This window comes from Hemicordylus capensis, chromosome 6 (genome assembly GCF_027244095.1).
Source record: "Hemicordylus capensis ecotype Gifberg chromosome 6, rHemCap1.1.pri, whole genome shotgun sequence".
In the NCBI taxonomy this organism is placed as follows: Eukaryota; Metazoa; Chordata; class Lepidosauria; order Squamata; family Cordylidae; genus Hemicordylus; species Hemicordylus capensis.
The window spans coordinates 161,818,961-161,841,521 of record NC_069662.1 but is presented as its reverse complement, the minus strand read 5'-3'; the positions used below and the strand labels follow the sequence as shown (position 1 = coordinate 161,841,521).

Genomic DNA, 22,561 nt, shown 5'->3' with positions numbered 1-22,561 from the left:
CTGTTATGATTCAGACTTCAGGTGGGGATTGTGATGTTGAATGCTATCCATATAAAATTGTTACATTTTAAAAGAAAAATCCCCCTGCATGCAGAAAACCAGCCTGTCTAGGGGTGATTGTTGATGACAGCCCTTGTTCCTGAGATGCTAACTTCCTATATTCAGGGTGCCTTTCCCCCCACGATGGGGCATTCACACCTGCTGTCTCCCACCTGCAGTCTGAAGTGAGTGCTCTTTGCACTTGTGCTGACCCTGTCTCTTTCCTGATTTTTTTTTTTTTTAAGTAAGCACTCTGCCCTGAAACCCAGGACCTCCTGTTTCTGTATACAGCTCCTGGCCCAACAGCAATAGTAATTGCATATCTGAAGTGTTCTGTATTTCTCTCTCTTCTAGAAAGAAATTCAAGCAATGAGTCAGTGCCATCATCCAAACATCGTATCTTACTATACGTCTTTTGTAGTGAAAGATGAACTCTGGTTAGTGATGAAGCTTCTGAGCGGGGGTAAGTGCAGAGTGGCTACGTGTCTGTTTGAGTTGACTTTGCAACTGGTGCGTTATTGCAAAAGAGAATGAAGATGATTAAAATCTCCTAACATCATGCAATGGCAATTGAATAAACACAAGCTATCCCACACTTCCTTCAGTTTCACACAAGGGCACCTAGATGGAATTTTATCGTAAGATCCAAATACATTTCAGCGGAGAGGATTTCAGTGGCTCGTTTCATGTGCCATGGTCAAATTGTGGTTGGGCTGTCCTTTCGGTGCGTTCGCCTTGCACACTGCCCTGTGCTCCTCCCCATCAAGGACTCCTGTTCCTTTCCTCACTTCCTGGTTTATGCAGCCCCTGCTTGCCTCCAGACCAGAAGTGGAAGCCACAGTTTGAAGCTGGTTTCTGATTCTGGTTTGGAAGCACGCTGTGCCTTGCACAAACTGTAATTTGCCTGATTGCTCCCCCCACCCCACCCGGATACCATGGCGTACACTCTTCAGATGTGATTTTAAAGGGTTGGTGTATTCGTGTGCACCACCCAAAGTGGGAACAGAAGTCCCGCCCCGCTGGTGTGTAAATCACTTTCCTCACTTTCCCTCGTGCATGGCTCATGCCTACAGTGTCCATCTGAAAAGGTGAACGCTGTAAGCATCATGGTGGACCCTTCCATAACACTAGGTAAAGGTAAAGTGTGCCGTCAAGTCGATTTCAACTCCTGGCCCCCACAGAGCCCTGTGGTTTTCTTTGGTAGAATACAGGAGGAGTTTGCCATTGCCTCTTCCCGCACAATATGAGAAGATGCCTTTCAGCATCTTCCTAGATCGCCACTGCCCAATATAGTACCAGCAGGGATTCAAACCGTCAAGCCTTCTGCTTGTTAGTCGAGCATTTCCCTGCTGTGCCACTTAAGGTGGTTCCATAACAATACAACACAACAAATATTTTTATACTGCTTGTCAGGATTTCCAAAAGTGGCTTACAAAACTGTACACTGTATTGCAGGTGTGACCATGCCATAGATTTGTTAGGGCATTATATTAGCAGTTCTTTCAGCTCCCTTCCTAATGATCCCTAGCATGGAATTTGCCACCTTCACAGCGGTTGCACGGTGAGTGCCATATTGGGAGCAGCCAGTGTGCAGCTCATTGAAAGTGTCCATTCCATGAGCTGTCCACCACCTGTACCCAGGTGTTGGACTACAACTCCCATCATCCCCGTTTGGCCATTGTGACTGGGGATGATGGGAGTTGTAGTCCAGTAACATCTGGGGACCCAGGTTTGAGAACCCTTGCCTTAATCCATTCACAGGCCTATGCTTGGAACATCTTCTCTGGCATGGAAGCAACCTTCTTGGCATTCAGACCCATCATCTGGCACCCTCCACGTAGCCGTTAAGCATTCCTGATGTTGAAAGATTGCCCACTCCCTGTACAGCTGCTTCAGATACTATCTCCTTTTGAGGTATATAAATTGCCTCCTTAGCAAGAGCTTGCTTACTCATATAAGGCTCTTCCAGCGTGTGTCATAAATCAGCGTTTTATTGACCTTTTCCTCCTCCCTTAATTATCTCTGTAGGTCTCTTTTTACCTGGCGTTTGAGGAGGGAGGGGTAAAAGAAGGGAAGCGTTGCAAGGTGGTGACTGTGTGCATACTGCATTTCTACTCTTCCAAAGTTGTCCAATGCCCAGCAGTGAGGAGCTAAGCCCTATCTTGGAGATGCTGCCCGGGAGGGAACTTGGAACCTTCTGCATGCAAGCATGCAGGTGCTCTTCCCAGAGTGGCCCTATCCCCTAAGGAAGTGGCTCCCAATCTGAGAGCCTCCAGATATTGCTAAACTACAGCTTCCATCAGCCCCAGCTGGGCTGGGGATGATGGGAGCTGTAGTTCAACAACATCTGGAGGCTCCCAGTTTGGGAACCACTTCCCTAAGGGGAATATCTTGCAGTGTTCACACATGTAGTCTCCCATTCAAATACAAACCAGGGCAGACCCTGCTTAGCAAAGGGGACCATTCATGCTTGCTGCCACCAGACCAGCTCTCCTCCATCCAGTTCTAGCATGGCATCTCTCCAGTGGTGGTTGCTGGTGTCTGCCTTTTTTAGATTTCTGTTTAGATTGTGAGCCCTTTGGGGACAGGGAACCATCTTTGGTATAGTGTGTGTGTAAACCGCTTTGAGAAGTTGGTTGGAAAGCAGTGTATAGATGTAGTCATAGCCATGTTATCTCCTTCGGAGCTTTTCCTCCGAGAGTTGTTCCTTCTGAGAGCCACTTAAGGTGCAGCATGATTGCTGCGAGGAAGTCAGTTCACCTAGAAAATGGGGTGTGTTGTCTTAAAGGTAGTTGACACAGAACTTTCAGTCTTTTTCTAGCTCAGATTGCTTTGTATAGGAATCTTGCCATATCTGAAGCAGCTCTGAGTGGAGGAGAGAGTAGTCTTTAGCCTTGTAGCTCAGCTGTATCATTTCAATGTTTTGGCAAAACATTATTAGCTCCCTAATTAATCTTGGAGCACTCTGTAGTGAGTTGCGAGGCCTCTCCATTCATGAAATAGCTCCTACGACCAAGCTCCTTTGTTCAGATGAAGTTGGCCTCCCCCAGGAAAAAGTCTTTAGAATACCAATGCACACTACAAGTTAGCAGATGACTTCATCAGCGGAGGAAGCTGTTGAAGGCCAAGACAAAGTTTCACTCTCTGTTCTGAAAACCCTCTAATAACTCTCTAAATTGCATTTTTGTGTCTCGTTAGCTGTGATTCGCTCTTCCCTTCTGGGTGGATCACTTCCGCTTCTTGGAAATGATTTTAACTGCTCAGTAAAACTCTGAGGCAGGAAAAGTGAAGTCTCTTGGCTAACGCAAGTAGAGCATGCTTCAGCTAAAATATTAAGTTTATATAAGCTAGTGGTGGATGTTTAGATATTTTCCCTTTGTAGCCCAGCTGAGCTGCAGCTGGTCCTGTTTATCCTCAGACCAATATCGGCTGGTACGTTTGCTTAAAGCTTTGTTCACTGCACCAGAGGTTCTCAAACTTGAGTCCCCAGGAACTAACATCATGTGCTGGGAATGATGGGAGTTGTAGTCCAACATCTGCAGACCCAAGTTTGAGAACCTCTGCACTACATAAGAAGCTGCCTTGTACCGAGTCAGACCCTTGGTCCATCTGGCTCAGTATTGTCCGCACAGACTGGCAGCGGCTTCTCCCAGGTTGCAGGCAGGAGTCTCTCCCAGCCCTATCTGCAGATGCCAGGGAGGGAAGTTGGGAACTTTGGCATGCAAGCAGGCAGGTGCTCTTCCCAGAGCAGCCCCATCCTCAAGGGGAATATCTTCCAGTGCTCACATGTCGTCTCCCATTCATTACAAACCAGGGCGGACCCTGCTTAGCAAAAGGGACAGTTCATGCTTGCTACTACAAGACCAGCTCCCCTTTCCTCCCATTACACGATTCTTGCTTAAATACTAAGTCACCAATCCACATGCAGTAATTTTACTGATTTTTAAAAAACCATATTTATATACCACCTGATATGTGCATCTCTACATGGTGTACACAATTCCCAAACCATGGCTTGTGTCCCCTTCCAGTGTACTTGAGGATTTCCAGGGGGTAACCTTGTATGATGTGTAAAATGGTATCAGGGCTTGACAAATCCCAGGCGCCGGGGAGCCAGGGAGCCTAGGAATTTAACCATAGCACGTAGACTAAGATTCAGGGGCAGAGTGAGTTAATAAAATCTTTATTTGTCTCAGGCAGCTCCATTTCTGTGTTAAGCATGTTTCTTGTAAAAAAGATAAAGAAAAGCCCATTCATGTTCTCTCCCCACCACCCTCACAGCATCCCTTACTAAGTCCAATAATTTTTTTCAAGTGTCCATTGTCTGGCTTCTAAATTCTTGGACTGGTTCTTAGATCCAAAGGGAATGTGTCAAGGTCTGATGTAAGCAAAATTTTTAAAACAGCAGAACTTTTTTAAGTTGAGGGTGCTTTCAGTTATTTGAGGTGTTGGAAAGGGCATTCAGTACACTAAAGTTTGGGAACTGCTGATAGATACATAGATATCCCCTCCCCCTACGTTTTCTCCAAGGAGCTCAGGGTGACATACATGGTTCACCCCTCCCATTTGGTCCTTCAAAAACAACCCTGTGGGGTAGACTAGGCTGAAGGAGAAACTGGCATTGGGTTATTCAGTGAGCTTCATAGCTGAGTGGAGATTTGAACCCAGGCCTCCCAAGGGGTTGGTAAGTGAAGGACTCCTATTGAGAGAGCTTTCACTTGCTCTGTGTCCCAGTGAGTTTATGAAGGTGCTCCATTCCCCCAGATGTTTTCCAAGTTCTGTAGTATTAGTATTGCAAGGCTTTCAACCTATTCCTTGCACGGACTGTACATTTCCACTATTAAAATTTGCAGTCCATGAGGGCTAGAAACTTGGTGCAGCTCAAAGAGAGAAAAGGAAAAAGAGATAAACTCAAGAAATGCTGTTTCCCCCCCAAAGTGCTCATGCATGGAGTACGATTTAATCATATTAAAGTGCCTATGGTTAGACAATGGAAATGAACCATCTTTCAGGCAGCATAAGGGAGTGGGGATCAGAAGAGGCACTTTGAGAAAACGCTGACAGAAGAGGCAATAAATAGTGGAGAGGGCGAGAGCGAGCTGAGGTACAACTCTGTCTCCTGTGGTATCCCTTGGGGAAGCTGAAACAGCCACACGACGTCTAGACATACCATTTTGCGAGGCTGTTTCAATCTCTCATCAGCTTGGCGTGAAAGAAAGGAATCTGGGACCCCGCCTGAGCTGCCCAGTTCTAAAACAACTACCGCAGGTATCAAATACAGATGTTCCCACCTGTAATGGCTGCATTTGGAGTGCTATTCACATGTTGGGTTCAACACTTGTGTAGTGCCTGTACAGTATACACAGGTACAGTTCTTCATATGTCATGTTGAACACAGGTACAGCTGTCCACTCCCTCTCTGTACCATGGAGAGCTGCTGCCAGTTATGGTTGACGATACTGAACTATAGATGGACAAGTGGTTTGACTTGGTATAAGATGGCTCCCTGTGTTTTGTTTGAGGGACCTGTACCCAAATTCACTTGTAATAGGTACAGTCATTTATGCAAAAATGTGTATCTATGTACAAGCATATGCTTGTAAAACAGAATGTCTGAATCGAGCTCAAGTGTAATCCCCAACTGTGGTTTGGTGTCACAAGCAGCTTCTAGCTCAAACGCACACGGAGAGGAGAGTTTTAGCCATTGATTTGTGGCAGTTGTCTGAACTTGGCAAATATGGCTTGTGCAGGCAGGCAGGCAGGCAGGCATTCCAGACCGCGGTTTAATACTGGTTAGGGGGCAAAGGATAGCCAAATGTCTGAGTGCATCCTGTTCAAAATGGTTCTTCTCTTTCAGAGTCTGATAAGAATAGCCCTGCTGGATCAGGCCCAAGACCCATCTAGTCGAGCACCCTCTTTCCCACAGTGGTCCAGCAGAATACAAATACGACAAATATTTCTATACCGCTTTTCAACAAAAGTTCCGAAGGTGGCATGCATGCATAGAAGGGCTCCCTGCCCCCAAAGGGCTCACAATCTAAAAAAGAAACCTAAGATAGACACAAGCAACAGCCATTGGAGAGATGCTGTGTTGGGGATGGATATGGCCAGTTGCTCTCCCCCTGCTAAATAAAGAGAATCACCACTTTAAAAAGGTGCCAGTTAGCAGGGGGGGGGAAGCCTCGGGAAATCCATAGGCAAGAGATGAAGGCATGCCCCCTCTTCTGCCCCTCGTATTCAGAGGTATCTTGACTCTGCACATGTAGATAGCCTATGGCCATCAGGACTAGTAGCCACTGATAGACTTGCCCTCCATGAATTTGTTTAAGTCTCACTTAGAGCCATCAAAGCCTAACATGGTCCCTTCCTACTTCGGATTCTATGCAGTCTTCATTGTCGTCCTGGATGCACACTTGGATTTCTTTTTCCCCCACCCAGCACGTCCCTGTGTCCTATTTTTGTTTCCTACATATGTCTCAGATTGGAACCTAACTAGTAATTTTATTGATGCATGCGGCAGCGTAAATATGCCTTTTAACTTTGTTTCTGCATGCTGGAGGCATAAACATTTATCTCTAAGTCAGTGCTGGTGATTCAGCTGGCATTTGCCTCTGTGAAGAGGTGGCTTTTTAAACGCCATTACCGGCTGTCAGTTTCTCCAAAATATTGAATATTTTAGGGGGCTTTTGTGCCATGATCTTGCCTCTTTGTCATTGCTAAAGAGCCTGCTTGCCAAAGCTTCCATTACTCTTTAAACATCTCAGCCTTAAATTAGATGCTAAAAATACCCAGGAGAGTCTAGATTTGGTACCAGAAGTACATCACAGGGGCTGTTAGCAATTTTGCTGGAATTGTTGGCCATTTCCCCCTTCCGTACAAATGTGTATCTCTGCTCCAAAATGCTTCTAATGATTCTTGCTTTGTTTATATATCCTATTAGAAGGTCATTGAGACTTCACTTAAATCCAGAATAGGGTTTTGTTCCTTTGTGAGTGTAAAGGAGGGTGGATGGATTGGAAGCGAAGGGACCTGAGTTCAAGAATTCCTACCCAGTTGTGATGTTTGGTTGTTAGCATTGAATAAGTCGTTACCCCTATTTAGACATTGTGTTGCATCTGAGTATGGGTGTGTGCGTGAGAGAGAGAATATTAGCCTGATTCAGATGACATTATACTGTACGAGTGTACAGATGTGTCTACACTTGTACATGTGTTGGTGTGAATGACTGTACCTGCATTCATTTTAAAAGTGAACCTGAATACAGGCCTTCACATGCGTGTTAAGGATAGGAAGTATACTTCTGTACCTGTGTTCAACATAATATGTAAATGACTGTACCTAGGTACCGATCTGTACACATGTTCAGTGTACACTCATTGTATGCGTGTTGAACATAGCATGTGAATGGGCCTTGTATGTGGAGTTATTTTGAAAGTGAACTTGGGAACAAGCCCCTCAGAAACAGGAGACTGGAAGTATACTGTATTTTCATGTATCGTACTTCAGACATAATGTGCATGCTCACAGTTTCGTATGTGCTTGTATTGTACACAGATTGAACTTGTGTTCAACACAGTATGGGAATAGGGTTATTCTCTCAGCTTAATCTGTCTCAAGTTTAGAGGATAAAACATTACTGCCACAATAATGCCATGATTCCAGTCTATGGTGGGGACCACATTTGGAGTACTGTGTGCAGTTCTCGTCGCCACATCTCAAAAAGGGTATTTTAGAACTAGTAAAGGTGCAGAAGAGGGCAGCCAAAGTGATCAGGGTGTACAGCAGGATGTGTTGATGGCCACCAGCTTGGAAGGCTTTAAAAGGGGCTTAGACAGATTCATGGAGGATGACTCCATCAATGACGATGAGTCCAGATTGCTATAGGCTATCTCCAGATTCAGAGGCTCCAAATGCCGGTTGTAGGAGAGCAGTGGTGGAGAGGGTGGCATGCCTTTATCTCCTGGTTGTGGGCTTCCCAGAGGTATCTGGTGGGCCACTGTGGGAAACAGGATGCTGGACTAGATAGGCCTTGGGCCTGATCTAGCAAGGATCTGTTAGTTTTTACACTTGTACCCCACTCTTCCTGGGAGGGAGGGAGGAAGAATGAAAGTGGTTGTGGTCACAGGATTTGCAAAATGTACTTGGAATTCAGATTGTGACAGAAACTGGAGCTCTGAAGCCAACTAGAGGGTGCTTACCGAGTAGCCCCAAGGAAGAAGACCATCAAAGAAAGACCAAGAAATTAAGGTTGAAATTGCAGAAAAGCAGACTCAGGGTGGGCAGGTCCGTTCATATACTCTGCTGAAAAGGAACCCAAATTCTGCATGAAGTCAGTCAGCCTGAATAAGTTACGCAACAAGCGTAACTCTGCATTGTCCATGTACTTTGGAAAATGTCCTGCACAAGCTTGGATTTGGGTATTCATGTCTCCCAGAATCCTTTATGCTGAACAATAGTAGTTTAATAATTCGTCAGCACACAAATTAATGTGGAAAAGGTCACCTGAAGGTAGAAAGGTTGGGAGAAAAACTCTTCTTGGCTGACTCTGTACCCTTCCTAAACATGTAAATCGGCTTTTCGTGATGGTAACTGTCACTCTGCATTTAATCAGCAATCAAAATAAATACTGTTAAGTCTTTTCAGGAGGTTTAAGGATTCTAGGCTTTTCTAGATTCCTTTGACAAGTCTGAACACGCCATCTTCCTCCACCCATACTATTAATCCACAAAATGAACTCTTTTAAACTTTATTCTAAATTAAATCAGTGCTGTAATATTGGTTGCCTGTAAGCGTTCTAAGGACATTTTAATACAACACGGCATGCTCTTGTGATCTCAGCCAGACTTTCAAAACCTTTTGGAAAGCTGTTACTGTTGCCGGGACTTGAATGTAATAATGAAAGTAACCACTAGCCACATAATCTGGGGAGTGAAACAAATGTTTGATGTGTTTGACCCCGAAATGATTAAATCCGACATGTAAACAGCTTTGGAAGGATATTTTATATATTTGTGCAAAGCTGTGCTTAACATCAGCCCCATTCACATGTTAAGTTGATACAAATGTGCCATGTATGCAAACACAAAGCTGTACACGGGTACAGTCTTTCACACATTATGTTAAACATAGGTGCGGTGCATGGTACCATCAAATGCATGGTACAGATAGGAGATGCACTGAAGGACCTACTACTACAACAACCACCAATATTTATATTTTGCCTTTCAACAGAAGTTTCCAAAGCAGTTTATACAGAGATATAAATAAATAAAATGGCTCCTTGTCCCCAAAGGGCTCATGATCTAAAAAGAAACATAAGAGAGACACCAGCAACAGCCACTGGAGGGATGCTGTACTGGGGGTGGATAGGGCCAGTTGCTCTCCCCCTGCTAAATAGATAGAATTTTTATTTATTTAGCGAACTGAATGCCACTGAATGCAGGTTTACTTTTAAAATGAACCCAGGTATAGTCATTCACACAAACACATGCACAAGTGTGCAGACATCTGTACACTCATACAACATACTGTCTGGATAGGGTCTAGTCATATCTATATACACACATACGAGGAACATAGGGAGCTCCCTTTCTATCAAGTCAGACCCTTGGTCCATCCTGCTCGGTATTGTCTATACCAGGGATTCTCAGCATTGGGTCCCCAAATGTTATTGGACTTTAACTCCCATAATCCCTAACCAGAGGCCACTGGGGCTGGGGATTATGGGAGTTGAAGTCCAATAACATCTGGGGACCCAACCTTGAGAATCCCTGGACTACACTGACTGGCCGTGGCTCTCCAATGCTTTAGGCCGAAGTCTCTCTCAGCTGTGTCATGATATGCTGCCAGGGATTGAACCTGGGATTTGCTACATGTGAAGCAAATGCTCTGCCACTGAGCTGTTCCTCTGTGCTAGAACATAGATCTTGTCTAGACAGGCAGCAGAATAAAGCAGTGGGATTCTGAGGTAGCAAAATTCAATGCACCATTCAATGGTCTCTAGGTGTGGATGAATCGGTGGTGGTGGGACGGGGGACTTAGATTTGTTAGGTGCTGGGATACATTTTGGGACAAGACAAGCTTGCACAAAAAGGACGGGCTCCACATGAACCAATATGGGACCAGACTGCTGGCACTGAAAATAAAAAAAGGTCCCAGAGCAGCTTTTAAAATGATACCTGGGGGATATCTGACAGGAGCTGGGTAGTATCTGGTTTGGCAAATGCCATTGTTTAAAGTGCGAGGGTGTAAATGCTTCAGATAAACCAGAAGGGGACAGAACAGAACAAGGTGAAGAGCAAACAGAAGGATGTGCTGGCTGGTCAAAGAGATCAAATGACCATAAGATAGATAGCACACGCCAGGCAAGAGAATCCAGCAATTCAGCATATAGGTGCTTATAAGCCAATTCCAGAAGCCTCCAAGGTGGGCAAGCTGGAGTGCTTGGTTGCTAAGGAAGAAATAGATATAACGGAAACCTGGTGGAATGGTGAGACCCAGTGGGACACTTTTATCCCTGGATATAAGCTCTATAGAAAGGACAGGGAGGGACAAATTGGGAGTGGAGTAGTACTGTATGTTAAAGAAGGGATGGAATCTAACACGCTAGAAAACCTAGGAAGACGAGAGTCCTCCACAGAAACCCTGTGGGTGGCAATACAAGGCCTGAAAGGGAACGTGCTACTGGGGACGTGCTATTGCCCTCCTGATCAAAACACTGACAGTGACTGGGAGTTGCAGAAGGAAATCAGGGAGGTGTCGCAGAGAGACAGAGCTGTAATAATGGGTAACTTCAGTTACCCACAACAGACTTCAGTATATTCAGATTCAAGTAATGACAGAGGCCAAATTTCTAGATACGCTGAATGACTGTGCCCCAGAACTGTTGGTCATGGAATCAACCAGAGAGAAGGCAATCTTGGACTTAATCCTGAGTGACGCCCAGGACATGGTGCGAGATGTCAGTGTTGTGGAACATTTAGGGAACAGTGACCATAGTGTGATCCAATTCAACTTGTATGCGAGGAGAGAATCGCCAAGGAAAGCTAACATAGACACTCTGAACTTCAGAAGAGGAAACTTCTCTAAGGAGTTTGGGGGGGGGGGGAAACAGGGGAAGTCAAGAGAGTCCCTTACTCCAGAATTCATGGAGTTTATTCAAAACCACAATAATAGAAGCCCAGTTAGAATGTATACTAAAAGGTACCACCTGCCAGGGTGGGAGTTGGTCCATCAGATGAGGGAGTGAAAGGGATTATTAAGGAGGATATGGAGATTGCAAAGAAGCTAAACTTTTTAAAAAAAATCTTTCTTCATTGCAGAGGATACTGAGCGTATACCTGTGCCTCAACCAAGTTTCTTGTAGACAGGCTAAAGAACTGTGTCAAATAGAGATGATAATCTAAACTGTCTGGAAAAATTAGAAATTAACAAATCACCAGGGCCAGATGGCATCCACCTGAGAGTCCTTAAAGAACTCAAATGTGAAAATGCCAATTTCCTTGCAAAAACAGCATCATCATCATCATCATCATTTTATTTTTACATTTATTTCCCACTCTTCCTCCAAGGCGCCCAGAGCAGTGTACTACATTCTTGAGTTTTTCTTTCACAACAACCCTCTGAAGTAGGTTAGGCTGAGAGTAACTTATCCCTACAATCAGGCTCTGTACCAAAGGACTGGTATTGGACTGCAACTCCCATCATCCCCAGCCACAACAGCTGGCCATTATGGCTGGGGATTATGGTAGTTGTAGTACAATAGCATCTGGGAGCTCAAGGTTGGGAACCCCTGTTATGGTCCACTCATTCAATACTGGAAATGTGAACTACTACTGCTAATATTTGTGTACCACTTTCCAACAAAAAGGAAAGGACAAAACGGACAAAAATGACAAAACGGTTTACATAAAGAAAATAATTTTAAGTCTATCTTATTTTAAGTCTATCTTACTAAGTCCAAACTAGTTGCACTTATTTATTTTTCTGCAATAACTGACTGTGTAAATGAATGTGCCACCCTAGTTACTCATCCCATTTTTCTACCTTCCCCTTAGGGTCTGTTCTGGATGTTATCAAACACATTGTGGCAAAAGGAGAACACAAGAACGGGGTCCTGGATGAACCTGCGATAGCCACAATCCTGAAGGAGGTGTTGGAAGGACTGGAATACCTGCATAAAAACGGGCAAATCCACAGGTGGGTCTTTTATTGAATTCTAACTCTTGCTCAGTTGCCTAGCGCTTCTGGTGGGACCAGAGTGCTTCACAGTCTGTCCCTTTAGCAAGGTGGGTTGCGTTGGTTTCCCTTTGACACATTAGAACTCTGGCTGAGACAGACGGCATTGCTCCAGGTCTCCCTGGCAAGACTGAGCCAGGATTTGAATACAATGCCTGAAGTCACCTAGCCCAATACCCTGTGTTATGGGGCTGCACCCACCACTGTCTCACTTGGCTTTTTCACCTTGCGGTTTTCAAAATTAATCTTTACTTGTTGATTTGATTAATTTTTCACTTGTTGGTTGTGCTTGTGCAGCTCTTCCTCCTGAAATCCGAAGGCTCATTCCCTTGCGCCCCCCCCCCCGATACTTCATAAAAGCTGCATCAGCACAGTTGCACTTAGATACTCCAGCAAATGCAGTGTGTGCACAACCCATCTCTGGACACACACACACACGCACGTACACATCTGTAAAATGTGGCCCAAGCAGTCATGACTGTAGTCAGATGCTTCTGTGATCTTATCTGAGGTTTCTCCCATTGCCGCAACAGTGAGGATTACCACAAGTTGTGTTTGATTGCCCAGTTTACATGCTAAGTTTAAGAGCAGAGGAAGGGCATGACTGGGTCGGACCAAAGGGGTATGTCAGGGCTACACAACTTTGGCCTTCCAGCTCTGTTTGGGCTAAGACTCCCATAATCCCCAGATACAGTGGCCAATGATAAGGCATTATGGGAGTTGTAGGCCAACATCTGCGGGAGGGCTGAAGTTGTGTAGCCCTGGTGTATAATCCTGTATCTTGTTTCTCACAGTGGCCCACTAGAAGCTTCTTAGGACAGGGGATCCCAACCCATGTTCCCCAGGTGTTGAACTACAACTCCCATCATCTGCAGTCACAGGCCATTGTGACTGGGAATGATGGGAATTGATGTTCAACATCATCTAGAGCCAGCGTGGTGTAGTGGTTAGAGTGCTGGACTAGGACTGGGGAGACCCGAGTTCAAATCCCCATTCAGCCATGATACTAGCTGGGTGACTCTGGGCCAGTCACTTCTCTGTCAGCCTAACCTACTTCACAGGGTTGTTGTGAGAAGAAACTCAAGTATGTAGTACACCATTCTGGGGTCCTTGGAGGAAGAGCGGGATATAAAATGTAAATGAATCTGGAGAACCAAGGTTGTAATCCCCTGTCCCAAGAAGGCAGCCACCAGAGGGCAAGAGCTCTCTCCCTCTTCTGCTTCCCTGCCACATGGCACATAGTATCATGACTAGTAGCCATGGTAAGATGTGTTCTCCATGAACTTCTTCCATGCAGGCGTGCCTTCATTGCTGTGAGTGGACACACCCCTGGTGTGAACCCAGCCCTGAAGGAATTTTAGTTCAGGATTGTGTCTACTTTCAGGTTAGAAATGGAGCAAAGTAGGTTGGACATAGGTTGAAAGGCTTCATAGGAAGAAATAGGTTCTGAGAAGCTTTTCCAGATTAGTACAATGCGAAGATTGTTTGATTGTAGCCTGCTGGCAGCTGGAAAACTTGAATCATAGATCATACCTTGACTGGAAAAGCAGTCTGGTCCAATTAGTCATGGTGTGGTCAGGATGAATGCAGTTTGCGCATCTGTCCAAATCTGACACCAGGCTTATTGGCACTGTTTCTGCATCTTCTTAGCTATGGTATATCTGGGATGTGGTGAGGGAAGTTGAGCTGTTGTAGTAGTAAATCAGCGGAGGCCTCGTGAAATGCATTTCTGGCATTAGAATCTGCAGAATATCTATCCTTGCAGAAGAGAGTACTAATTTGAACAGTGGCACCTCTTTTTTTTCTTTTTCTTTTAAACCCAAATAAATTAGGAAGCAAATGTCCACATGAGAAGATGGCTTGATGGACTCCTGCTGCTGGAATGCCTTGTGTTGCCAAAGAAATAAGCCACATCTTGTTTTACTTTGTTCTAGCATATTGCTTTTAAATATCTTTCCTGCCTCCAGGCTTTTATGGTTAGGGCAAGCTCTAAATCAGAGGCATTGAAGAGAGCCGGTCTTGTGGAAGCAAGCATGAATTGTCAAATTTGCAAAGCTGGGTCTGCCTTGGTTTGCATTGCAAGAGCCAGCGTGGTGTAGTGGTTAGAGTGCTGGACTAGGACCGGGGAGACCCGAGTTCAAATCCCCAGTCAGCCATGAGACTTGCTGGGTGACTCTGGGCCAGTCACTTCTCTCTCAGCCTAACCTACTTCACAGGGTTATTGTGAAAGAGAAACTAAAGTATGTAGTATACCGCTCTGGGCTCCTTGGAGGAAGAGCGGGATATAAATGTAATAAATACTAATAATAATAATTTGGATGGATGACATGTGAGCACTGTAAGATATTCCCCTTAGGGCATGGGCCTTTAGCTCTGTGGGAGAGCATCTGCATGCTTCCATGCAGAAGGTCCCAGGTTCAATCCCCGGCAGCATCTCCCAGTAGGGCTGGGAGAGGTTCTTGACCGGGGCTTTGGAGAGCCACTGCCAATCAGTGTACAGTACTGAGCTAGATGGACCAATCATATGTTTCTGAATAAGGCAGCTTCGTATGTTCGTAGAGGTGTGCAAGCTTGACCCTCCAGCTGCTGCTGGACTACAGCTCCCGTCACCCTCAGCCACAGTGGCCAGCAGTCAGGAATGATGGGAGTTTTAGTCCATTGGTCACTGTGGCTGGCGTCGATGGGAGCTGTAATCCAGCAGCACTTGGGGGGCCATAGTTGTTCAGCCCTGCTCTAAATGATGCAGACATAAACCAGAAACAAGTGGTGTTACTTTCCATGGCATCCCCATAAGAACTGAAGCCTTTATGAGGTCCAGGAAGAGGTTTGGGGGTGTTTATGAGGAGTAGTGAGGTGTCTAGCTCTTCTGGAGAGTCTCTTTCCCTCCCCGCTCCGCTGAGCTATGGTCCTTGCCCTTTGCTGACCCTCACTACAGGGTGACAGGTCAGTCTCTGGTGTACTTGGATAGAGTTCTTTAGATTCAGAACTCAGTCTTAAGGTACATTCAGTACCTCTAACCCAGGGCTGCCTTTGAAGTAGCAGCTGCAACTTCAAAGGCAGCCCTGGGTTAGAGGTACTGAATGTGCCACTGCGCTTCAGCCCAGCGGCTATGAAGGACCAAGGGTGTTCTGTGACTAAGGGGGAAAAGGAGGTCACTCCCAGGCATGAGTGACAAGTCGCAGTTGATATACCAAATATCTTGCACCCCTCCCAGTTCTGGATGCTTCATTTGCCCGTGGATTATCGGGTATCCAGTTGCTTGGTGGATGATTCTGCATAATCTGTAACCAAAGCAAACTGAAGCCCTGCTGGGAAGCCACTGACCAGAGTTTGAAACTTGAGCCCTTTCAGGTGGTGCCGTTTTAATGGCTTTCAGGCAAGAGAATTGGGGCTGGCTTAACCGAATGCGAATTGTGTCTCTTTCTCTGGGGCTCCTGTTTCTGAACTTAACGGTTAGTTCTTGGGCAACTGGATATTTGGGCAAGCTTGGAGGGGAAGCAGTAACTTTTGAAAACGGCTTGGATTCCTGCACAGCTTCAGGAGGTTTTTCTCTTGGGTGTGCTGGATTGTTTGTGCTGCAGCACTATAAAACCGGTTAACACGTGGCTGAGCTGGAAAGGCTGGCTTCTGAAAGCTGGCAGGGTGTGCTGGAACCACACAGTGGATCCGGGGATGTGGCAGGCTCCTGCTGAATTAGAGGCTTTTGTCTCTGTATTTGTGAGCTGGTTGTGCCAAGGTATCGAAGCCCCAGCCCTGCTCGACACTCAGAGCCTGTGTGCCGTGTACACAGGTACAGATCTGTGTGCAGGCATTCACACATTAGGTTGAACACAGCTACAGCATTACATTTCCTCTCTGTATCCTGCATTTCAGGGGCTTTCACCCAGGTTAACTTTTAAAATGTTCATTCATTCACACAAAAATGTGTATGTGCATAGCAGCATCTGAATGTCTCAAGGCTTTAGAAATGCCCCATTTTGGGGATCCTGTTTCTCACACTACTTTAGCAGCAGCAACAAATGCAGACCTGCCATGGTGTGGAATGGGAGCCTCTCCCCAACAAGTGTAATTTTACTTATCGTTTATTTTACTACTATATCCTGCCAGTCTGGTGTAGTGATTAGAGTGTGGGACTAGCACCAGGGAGACGTGAGTTCAAATCCCCATTCAGGCCATGCAGCGTGCTGGGTGACTCTGGGCCAGTCACTTCTCTCTCAGCCCAACTTACCTCACAGGCTTGTGAGAAGGAATATAGCCATGTACACCACTCTGGGCTCCTTGGAGGAAGAGTCGGATAGAAATGTTTAGAAATTGAGCACACTTTCCACTGCACCGCACCAGCTCTCCAACCATGCTCCAGAAATGCAACTCCTGTGTGCACTGCAGTGTGTTTCACTTCATCTCCCCTCCTCTGTTGCCTTCCACTGCCCTTGCATATGCTGCTGCTTCTGAAATATGTTCTGTGTTTAAATGCACTTTCTTCCTTCGGCCTTTCTCTTTGCACATCAGAAAATAAAGAACTTCAGCAGCTTTGGGGAAAACGTTAGCAGCAGTCTCTTGCCCAGTGATTCCAAGGCCTCTGGAAACATAGGAGCGGAACCTGGCTGTTCTATAGCATACTGGCTTGCATTTCTGGAATGCTGAGTAATGCTTTCACAAGATTGCTCACAGATGTTGTGGTGTGTCATTCATTTTTTTAAGGAAAAGAAATCCATTCTGCACAAGATTGCCATGGAGACTGTCAAGCCCTGTTGCTCTTTTGTTAGTGACTGTCTCATATGCAGTTCTTTCTCTCCCATCCTCCTTCCAAAGCTGGATTGCTTTTCCTTAAGTGAAAGTGTAAGAGGAGCAATCCAGTGGGAACAGGCCAGGTCAGGAGAAGAGATTAGTGGAGAGGTTAACATACGGAGCTTGCACCCTCCTCTTGGTGTAGATTCAAGCCAGCAAGACACAATAAGATTCCCACCAAACTATACACTAACCATGCAATAAACAGTAAGCAACTACTTAATCCGGTATACTTCTGTAATTGAAGATATTTACAATCTAAGACAAGACAAAACATGAATGATTGGAAATCCATATCAATGAAACTAAATATGGAGCTTTGGAGGAATGATGAAGTCCATTGTGTGGGGTGATATAATCTGAAACTAGGGATGTGCAAACCGGTTCGATATCGAACCAGTTCGGTTCGAAGGCTTGACACTGAGCTGAGCAACCCTTGGTTCAGGGGGATTGATTTGACATTGAATGAAACCCTCAATCTGTTCAGTCAAAAACATTTTTTTAAAAAAAATTAAATTTGTGAACCCCCTGAACTAGGTGGGGTGTCGAGGGGGGCACAACCAAACTGGTCCGGTCTGGACTCGAACCGGACCAGCTGGTTTTGTGCACAGCTCTATCTGAAACAAGTCCACACTTCCACAATGGGGACTCTGTGACCTCTGTTTTGATGTAAGTCTTTCTCAAATGGAAAATGGTCTTCAAAAAGTGTCTACGCTGATCCAAAATGCTCGAAGTCCAGTATGTACAGGCCCTCTACTACTTCTGAAGGGTTCACTAAGAGAACTGAGTTCTTATATGGTACAAAGCTTACAAAACCATGAGAGGATGGAATTGATTGAGAGCTGCTGTTGATTGACAATCTTATTCTTGCTGATACTGACACTAGAGCAGGGATCAGGAAACATTGGCTCTGTTCACCAGACAATTTTTTTTTACTTGTCGAGGTATGTTGGTACACTACTAGTCAGGATTTGTTTTGTTCGTGAAGCATCATTTTCCACTCACAACAGACTAGTGGCTTTCCTGAGCTCTGCTTTAGGGGCTGGTGCAGGCATAGGATTGATTCACATGCAGGACCAAACCATAGTTTTGTGCTAACTGTGGTTTAGGCTCTAAATCATTGTGGGCTGGTTCAGATGTCACGCAGAACCCCAATGAGAGCCAGTCTCCACACAATATCTCTGAACCTTGGGAACACACCTTCCATCCCTGTGGGAGTGGGCAAAATACAAGGTGCTGGTTATTACCTTAGCCCCAGGTATTTAAGAGAACATCTTCTTCACCATGAGTGCCACACTGCCTGTTACGATCATCTGGAGAGGTTCATCTGTGGTTGCTGCCAACTCATCTGGCGGCTACTCGGGAATGGGCCTTCTCTGTTGCTGCCCCTGGACTTTGGAATGCGCTCCCTGTTGAGATAAGAGCCTCCCCATCTCTGGCAACTTTTAAAGAGGCACTGAAGGCACATTTATTCACCCAGGCTTTAAATTAGATTTATAGTTTTAAAAATTTAATACTGGGTTTTAAATGTGTTTAATGTTTTAAATGATTTTAATTGTAAACCGCCCAGAGACTCAAGTTTTTGGGCAGTATAGAAATATTTTAAGTAAATAATACTTCCCATCTAGGGTAAAATTAACCAAGGGCTGGGTTCAGATGAAAACTTACCCTGCACACACTATAAAGTTGGTCACGCCATGAACGCACCTGCCCTGATATTACTGGGCAACACACCGATATGTCCTGGGCATAGCCTTTAATTGTGTGTGCAGGTAGTTTATCTGACTAATCCCTCTATGCATGATTGAAAACCCCATTTAAAGAGGGTTTTGGAATGCATGTAGAGGGATTATTTGGAAGAACACCCAATAATGTATATTAAATAAGGTATAAAGAACATGTCGGCACATCACCTGGTGAGATTGGGGGCAGGGGTTGTCGTTTACGTGGTCCCAACTTCACTCCATGTAGGTAAGTGTTCTTCTAAACCTGGTCCTAAGAGTAGTTGTGGTACCCGAACTGACCAACCTGTTTATTCAGACCTATTTTGATCTATACTCAAGGTTTGAAGTGATTACAAATCTCAGGTTATTTGAAGCAAGTTGGTTAGAATCAGCCAAGATTGATAAGTTTGGATGTCATAACTGCTTTTGGTTTATTTTAACCTTGATAGGAAGTAGACACTTACATGGGGATGGGAGGGGGAGCATCTGTTTCTGAGGCTCAGGGGCATCCTATGGAGCTTCACTCTAACCATGGTTTTGCATGATGTTTCAAACAGCCAAATATGTGTTCCAGGTGTACAAGCAAACTTTGGTTCATGCAGTTGTCGTCTTCACCTGCCTTCCTTGAAAATTCTCAGATACTTGTAACAAGTAGCCTCCGAGGGTAGAGCAGCATTTCTAGCCATGGTTTGTTAGTTGGGTGTGATATCAAGCTTCAATTTGTCGAAACTATGGGCCACATTTTTCTTTTTAAGAGATAGCTCTAGATTTAGACACCCAACCGGCTACATTCCATGTGCAGAGAGAGAGTCCACACTCAGGAGAGTGAAGAAAAACGCTTCAACCGGAAGTCTCTCCCTCAGAGAAAGTCGAGAGTCCACACTGATCTAATGATTGTCACTTAGGTAATTCAGCAGTGGCTGGGACAGAAGCCTGCTCCTCAGGTGGATTTAATTGCTGGACCAGATTGGTAGAGCTCGGGGTCTTATCAGACACCATTGGGCACACATCCAGGGGAGATTGCTTTGTTATTTGGGGTCCTAATAAAAGAGATGTCCTGGGCCCGGGTTGATCCTCCTTCAAAGATTCTATAAGTTCAGACAGAGATGGAAGGTGCCCCAGAAGTTTCACCAGCTTTTCCAATGATAGGCTCAGGGAATTGCTGGTTTTCCTCTGGTTCCATAGGATCTGCATTGGAGTGCCTCTGAGTGCTCTCCAGAACTATTCCCGTTGGATGTTTTTGATTTGTAAAGAATATCTTAGAAATTTCTGTTGAGTCTGAAGCCAAGAGTCCTACTATGCGCTTCCCACCCTGGGTCTCGGGATGCTGCAATTGCTGTGCTGTAAGGCTGTGAACGTCTGCATCAAGCCCACCCACATCTTTTGTCTCCTTGCTCATTTGCCTCACAGGCACCATTTGTAACTCCATCGGGAACTCTGCTTCATGCATAGAGCTCCTCTCCACGAGTTCAGCAGGTTTCAGAAAATTCTCCCCCACATTTAACTGTTCGTTAGCAGACACATCCTCTAGGGTAACAGAACAGTAAGGGGGTCCATCTGTATAAATTCAGAGTTCAAGATCTCTATTAAGTCCTTGTCTAGGAAGAAATTGGTTAAAGCAAATTGATCATGTTCCCCGCAACCTCTGTTTTACCATGAGTTGAAATTCTGGAGTTGTCAGATAACTTACACTTAGCTTGGGGTTGACCAACTTTTGCAAGAGGACTCAGAATTGTTTGAACTGAGGACAAAGCCTGTTTGAGATTAAGCAAATTTTTACTGATTTCATTTATTCCCTGCTGCATCTCCAAATCATCTGAAGAGAAGGTTAGTCTATCCTCCCAAAGACTGTCCAGAGTTTCAACTGAAATGTCATGTGAAGCTATCTCAGCAACTGACTGTGGAAGTGCAGTTTTTCACAGTAAGCTTATCAGTGTTATGCAAATTCAGTCTGGTTGGTGGAGATCTTGCAGCATTAACCCTTGGCGGTAGTAATGGGTAGATGGAAGTGTTTTGAAATACACGGGCATGGAAGATTTGATAGCCAGCCAGAAAAGTTCTCATTTTGAAAAGCATCAGAAGAACAGTAGATTGACTAAAAGTTAACAGAATTATTTTGCACTTCGGGGAAGAGGTCAACCATTCTATAGCTAAGATATCAACACTGTTGAGGATGACAACAAAGTAAATGACCTAAAGAGAATGCAATAGACTTCCAAGTGGACCAGCACCTTCCCAGATTGTATTTATTAATTATCTGAAGTGCAACCTGTTATTCTGAAGAATTCGGGTGTCTGATGTCTTGCTGGAGTCACTCCCTGTGCCCGCAGCATTTCTGTTCACAGAAGTTTTTGTGATAAAGCTAGCTATACTAGGTGAATGCTTTTGTACAAGGGCATCAACTGAAGTCGTAATACAATCAACCTTCTGGCTGAGTTTAAATTTTCAAATATTGCAAAAACGGTCCAAGCTGTTAATAAACATTGCTCTCTGATAAAATCTACTGATAACCTGGGGGCACTCACCTGGATCCAGCCCTCCAACTGGTGCAGGAGATAGGTTCATTAAGGATTCTATAATTTGCCAAGGTATTATCCCCCTGCAACCAGTGGCCCCTCTAATTTTTTTCATCTCTGTGCGGAATGAGTTTAGTTCTGGATGGCAGTATCAAGGTACTGTGTACGCACATGCATTCACTGTGGGACCTTGCTAATTCAACTTGAGCAGGATCTAAAATTAACTGAGCGGACATCAGAAAACTTGTGAGCATGTGCATGTGTGCATGCCTTAGAGGGAACAGTGCGGGCAACTATCTTTCTTTGATAACTGTTGCTGCTTCAATGAGCTCAAGCTCCTCTTGTTCCAAGAGTGTAAAACTATTTGATGTAGAAATGGAATATTTCAAACTTACAGGCTCTTTTGATGTCTTGCTATCCTTCATTGCCATAAATGTATCCAAATGTGTTTGCATTGAAGTTTTCACCTGTCCTTGCACTTCTGGGCTGGTATGTTGCCTGGGGTTTTTTTTGTCCATCGTTTAAGTTAGTTCAAAAGTTTGTGACAGGAAATAATCTCTTGTCCTTTAGTAAAAACCAAATTATCCAAGAAAAAACTAAGCAATCAGCCAGCCAGCCAACTGATCGATCAGCACTCTAGCTGATTAAGTGCATAACTCCTCAGGGAGTCAAGCCACAAACAGAAGAGCAGAGTTTAAAAATGAAAAGAAAAAAAACCCCAAACTTAGTAACTCCTCTTCTGAGAGAGTCCAAACATAAGACATCATAAGCAACCCAAAGAAGATTTAAAAAGTATAAAAATCCAAACAGGGCGACGGGGATTCCCATTGAACAGAGCTAACAGGACCAGAAACTGCAGCAAATGACGTCTTAGCATTGCAGCTGAACCACCACATACTCCTTAATTGTGGTTAGGAAAAAGACAGCAGAATCACACATTTCCAGCACCCCACTATCTTGCAGAAACCAATCCTCCCCCTACTGCCTTTATCACAGGTAGGGGATATAGCCACAATGATGATAATGGTTAAGACTAACCACAGTTTCCAGGGGAGCACAACCCAAATGTCCCAGTGGGCCAAAAACAACCACAGCAATGTATGTGGGTGCTGAAGTCAATTTTCAGTGCACTGATTATTGCAATAAAATTAATTCTAAAGATAAATATTAAAGCAATTACTAGTTAGTTGTGGGTCCTCCCTTCCTCCCCAGGGCCCCTCAATTTTAACCAAGGAGAGTGGCCAGAAAATAAGCCCT

The 22,561-nt window shown here is 44.8% G+C and overlaps 1 protein-coding gene across 2 annotated transcripts in view; it reads left to right on the top strand.

Moving 5' to 3' along the window:
* Positions 1-22,561, top strand: part of OXSR1 (oxidative stress responsive kinase 1) — a 124,870-nt gene that overhangs the window by 41,149 nt on the left and 61,160 nt on the right. For both annotated transcript variants that reach the window (XM_053262435.1, XM_053262436.1), the window contains 2 exons: positions 394-502; positions 12,096-12,237. In XM_053262435.1, coding sequence (XP_053118410.1) covers positions 394-502; positions 12,096-12,237 — 251 coding nt within the window. The remainder of the gene's footprint in view (positions 1-393; positions 503-12,095; positions 12,238-22,561) is intronic.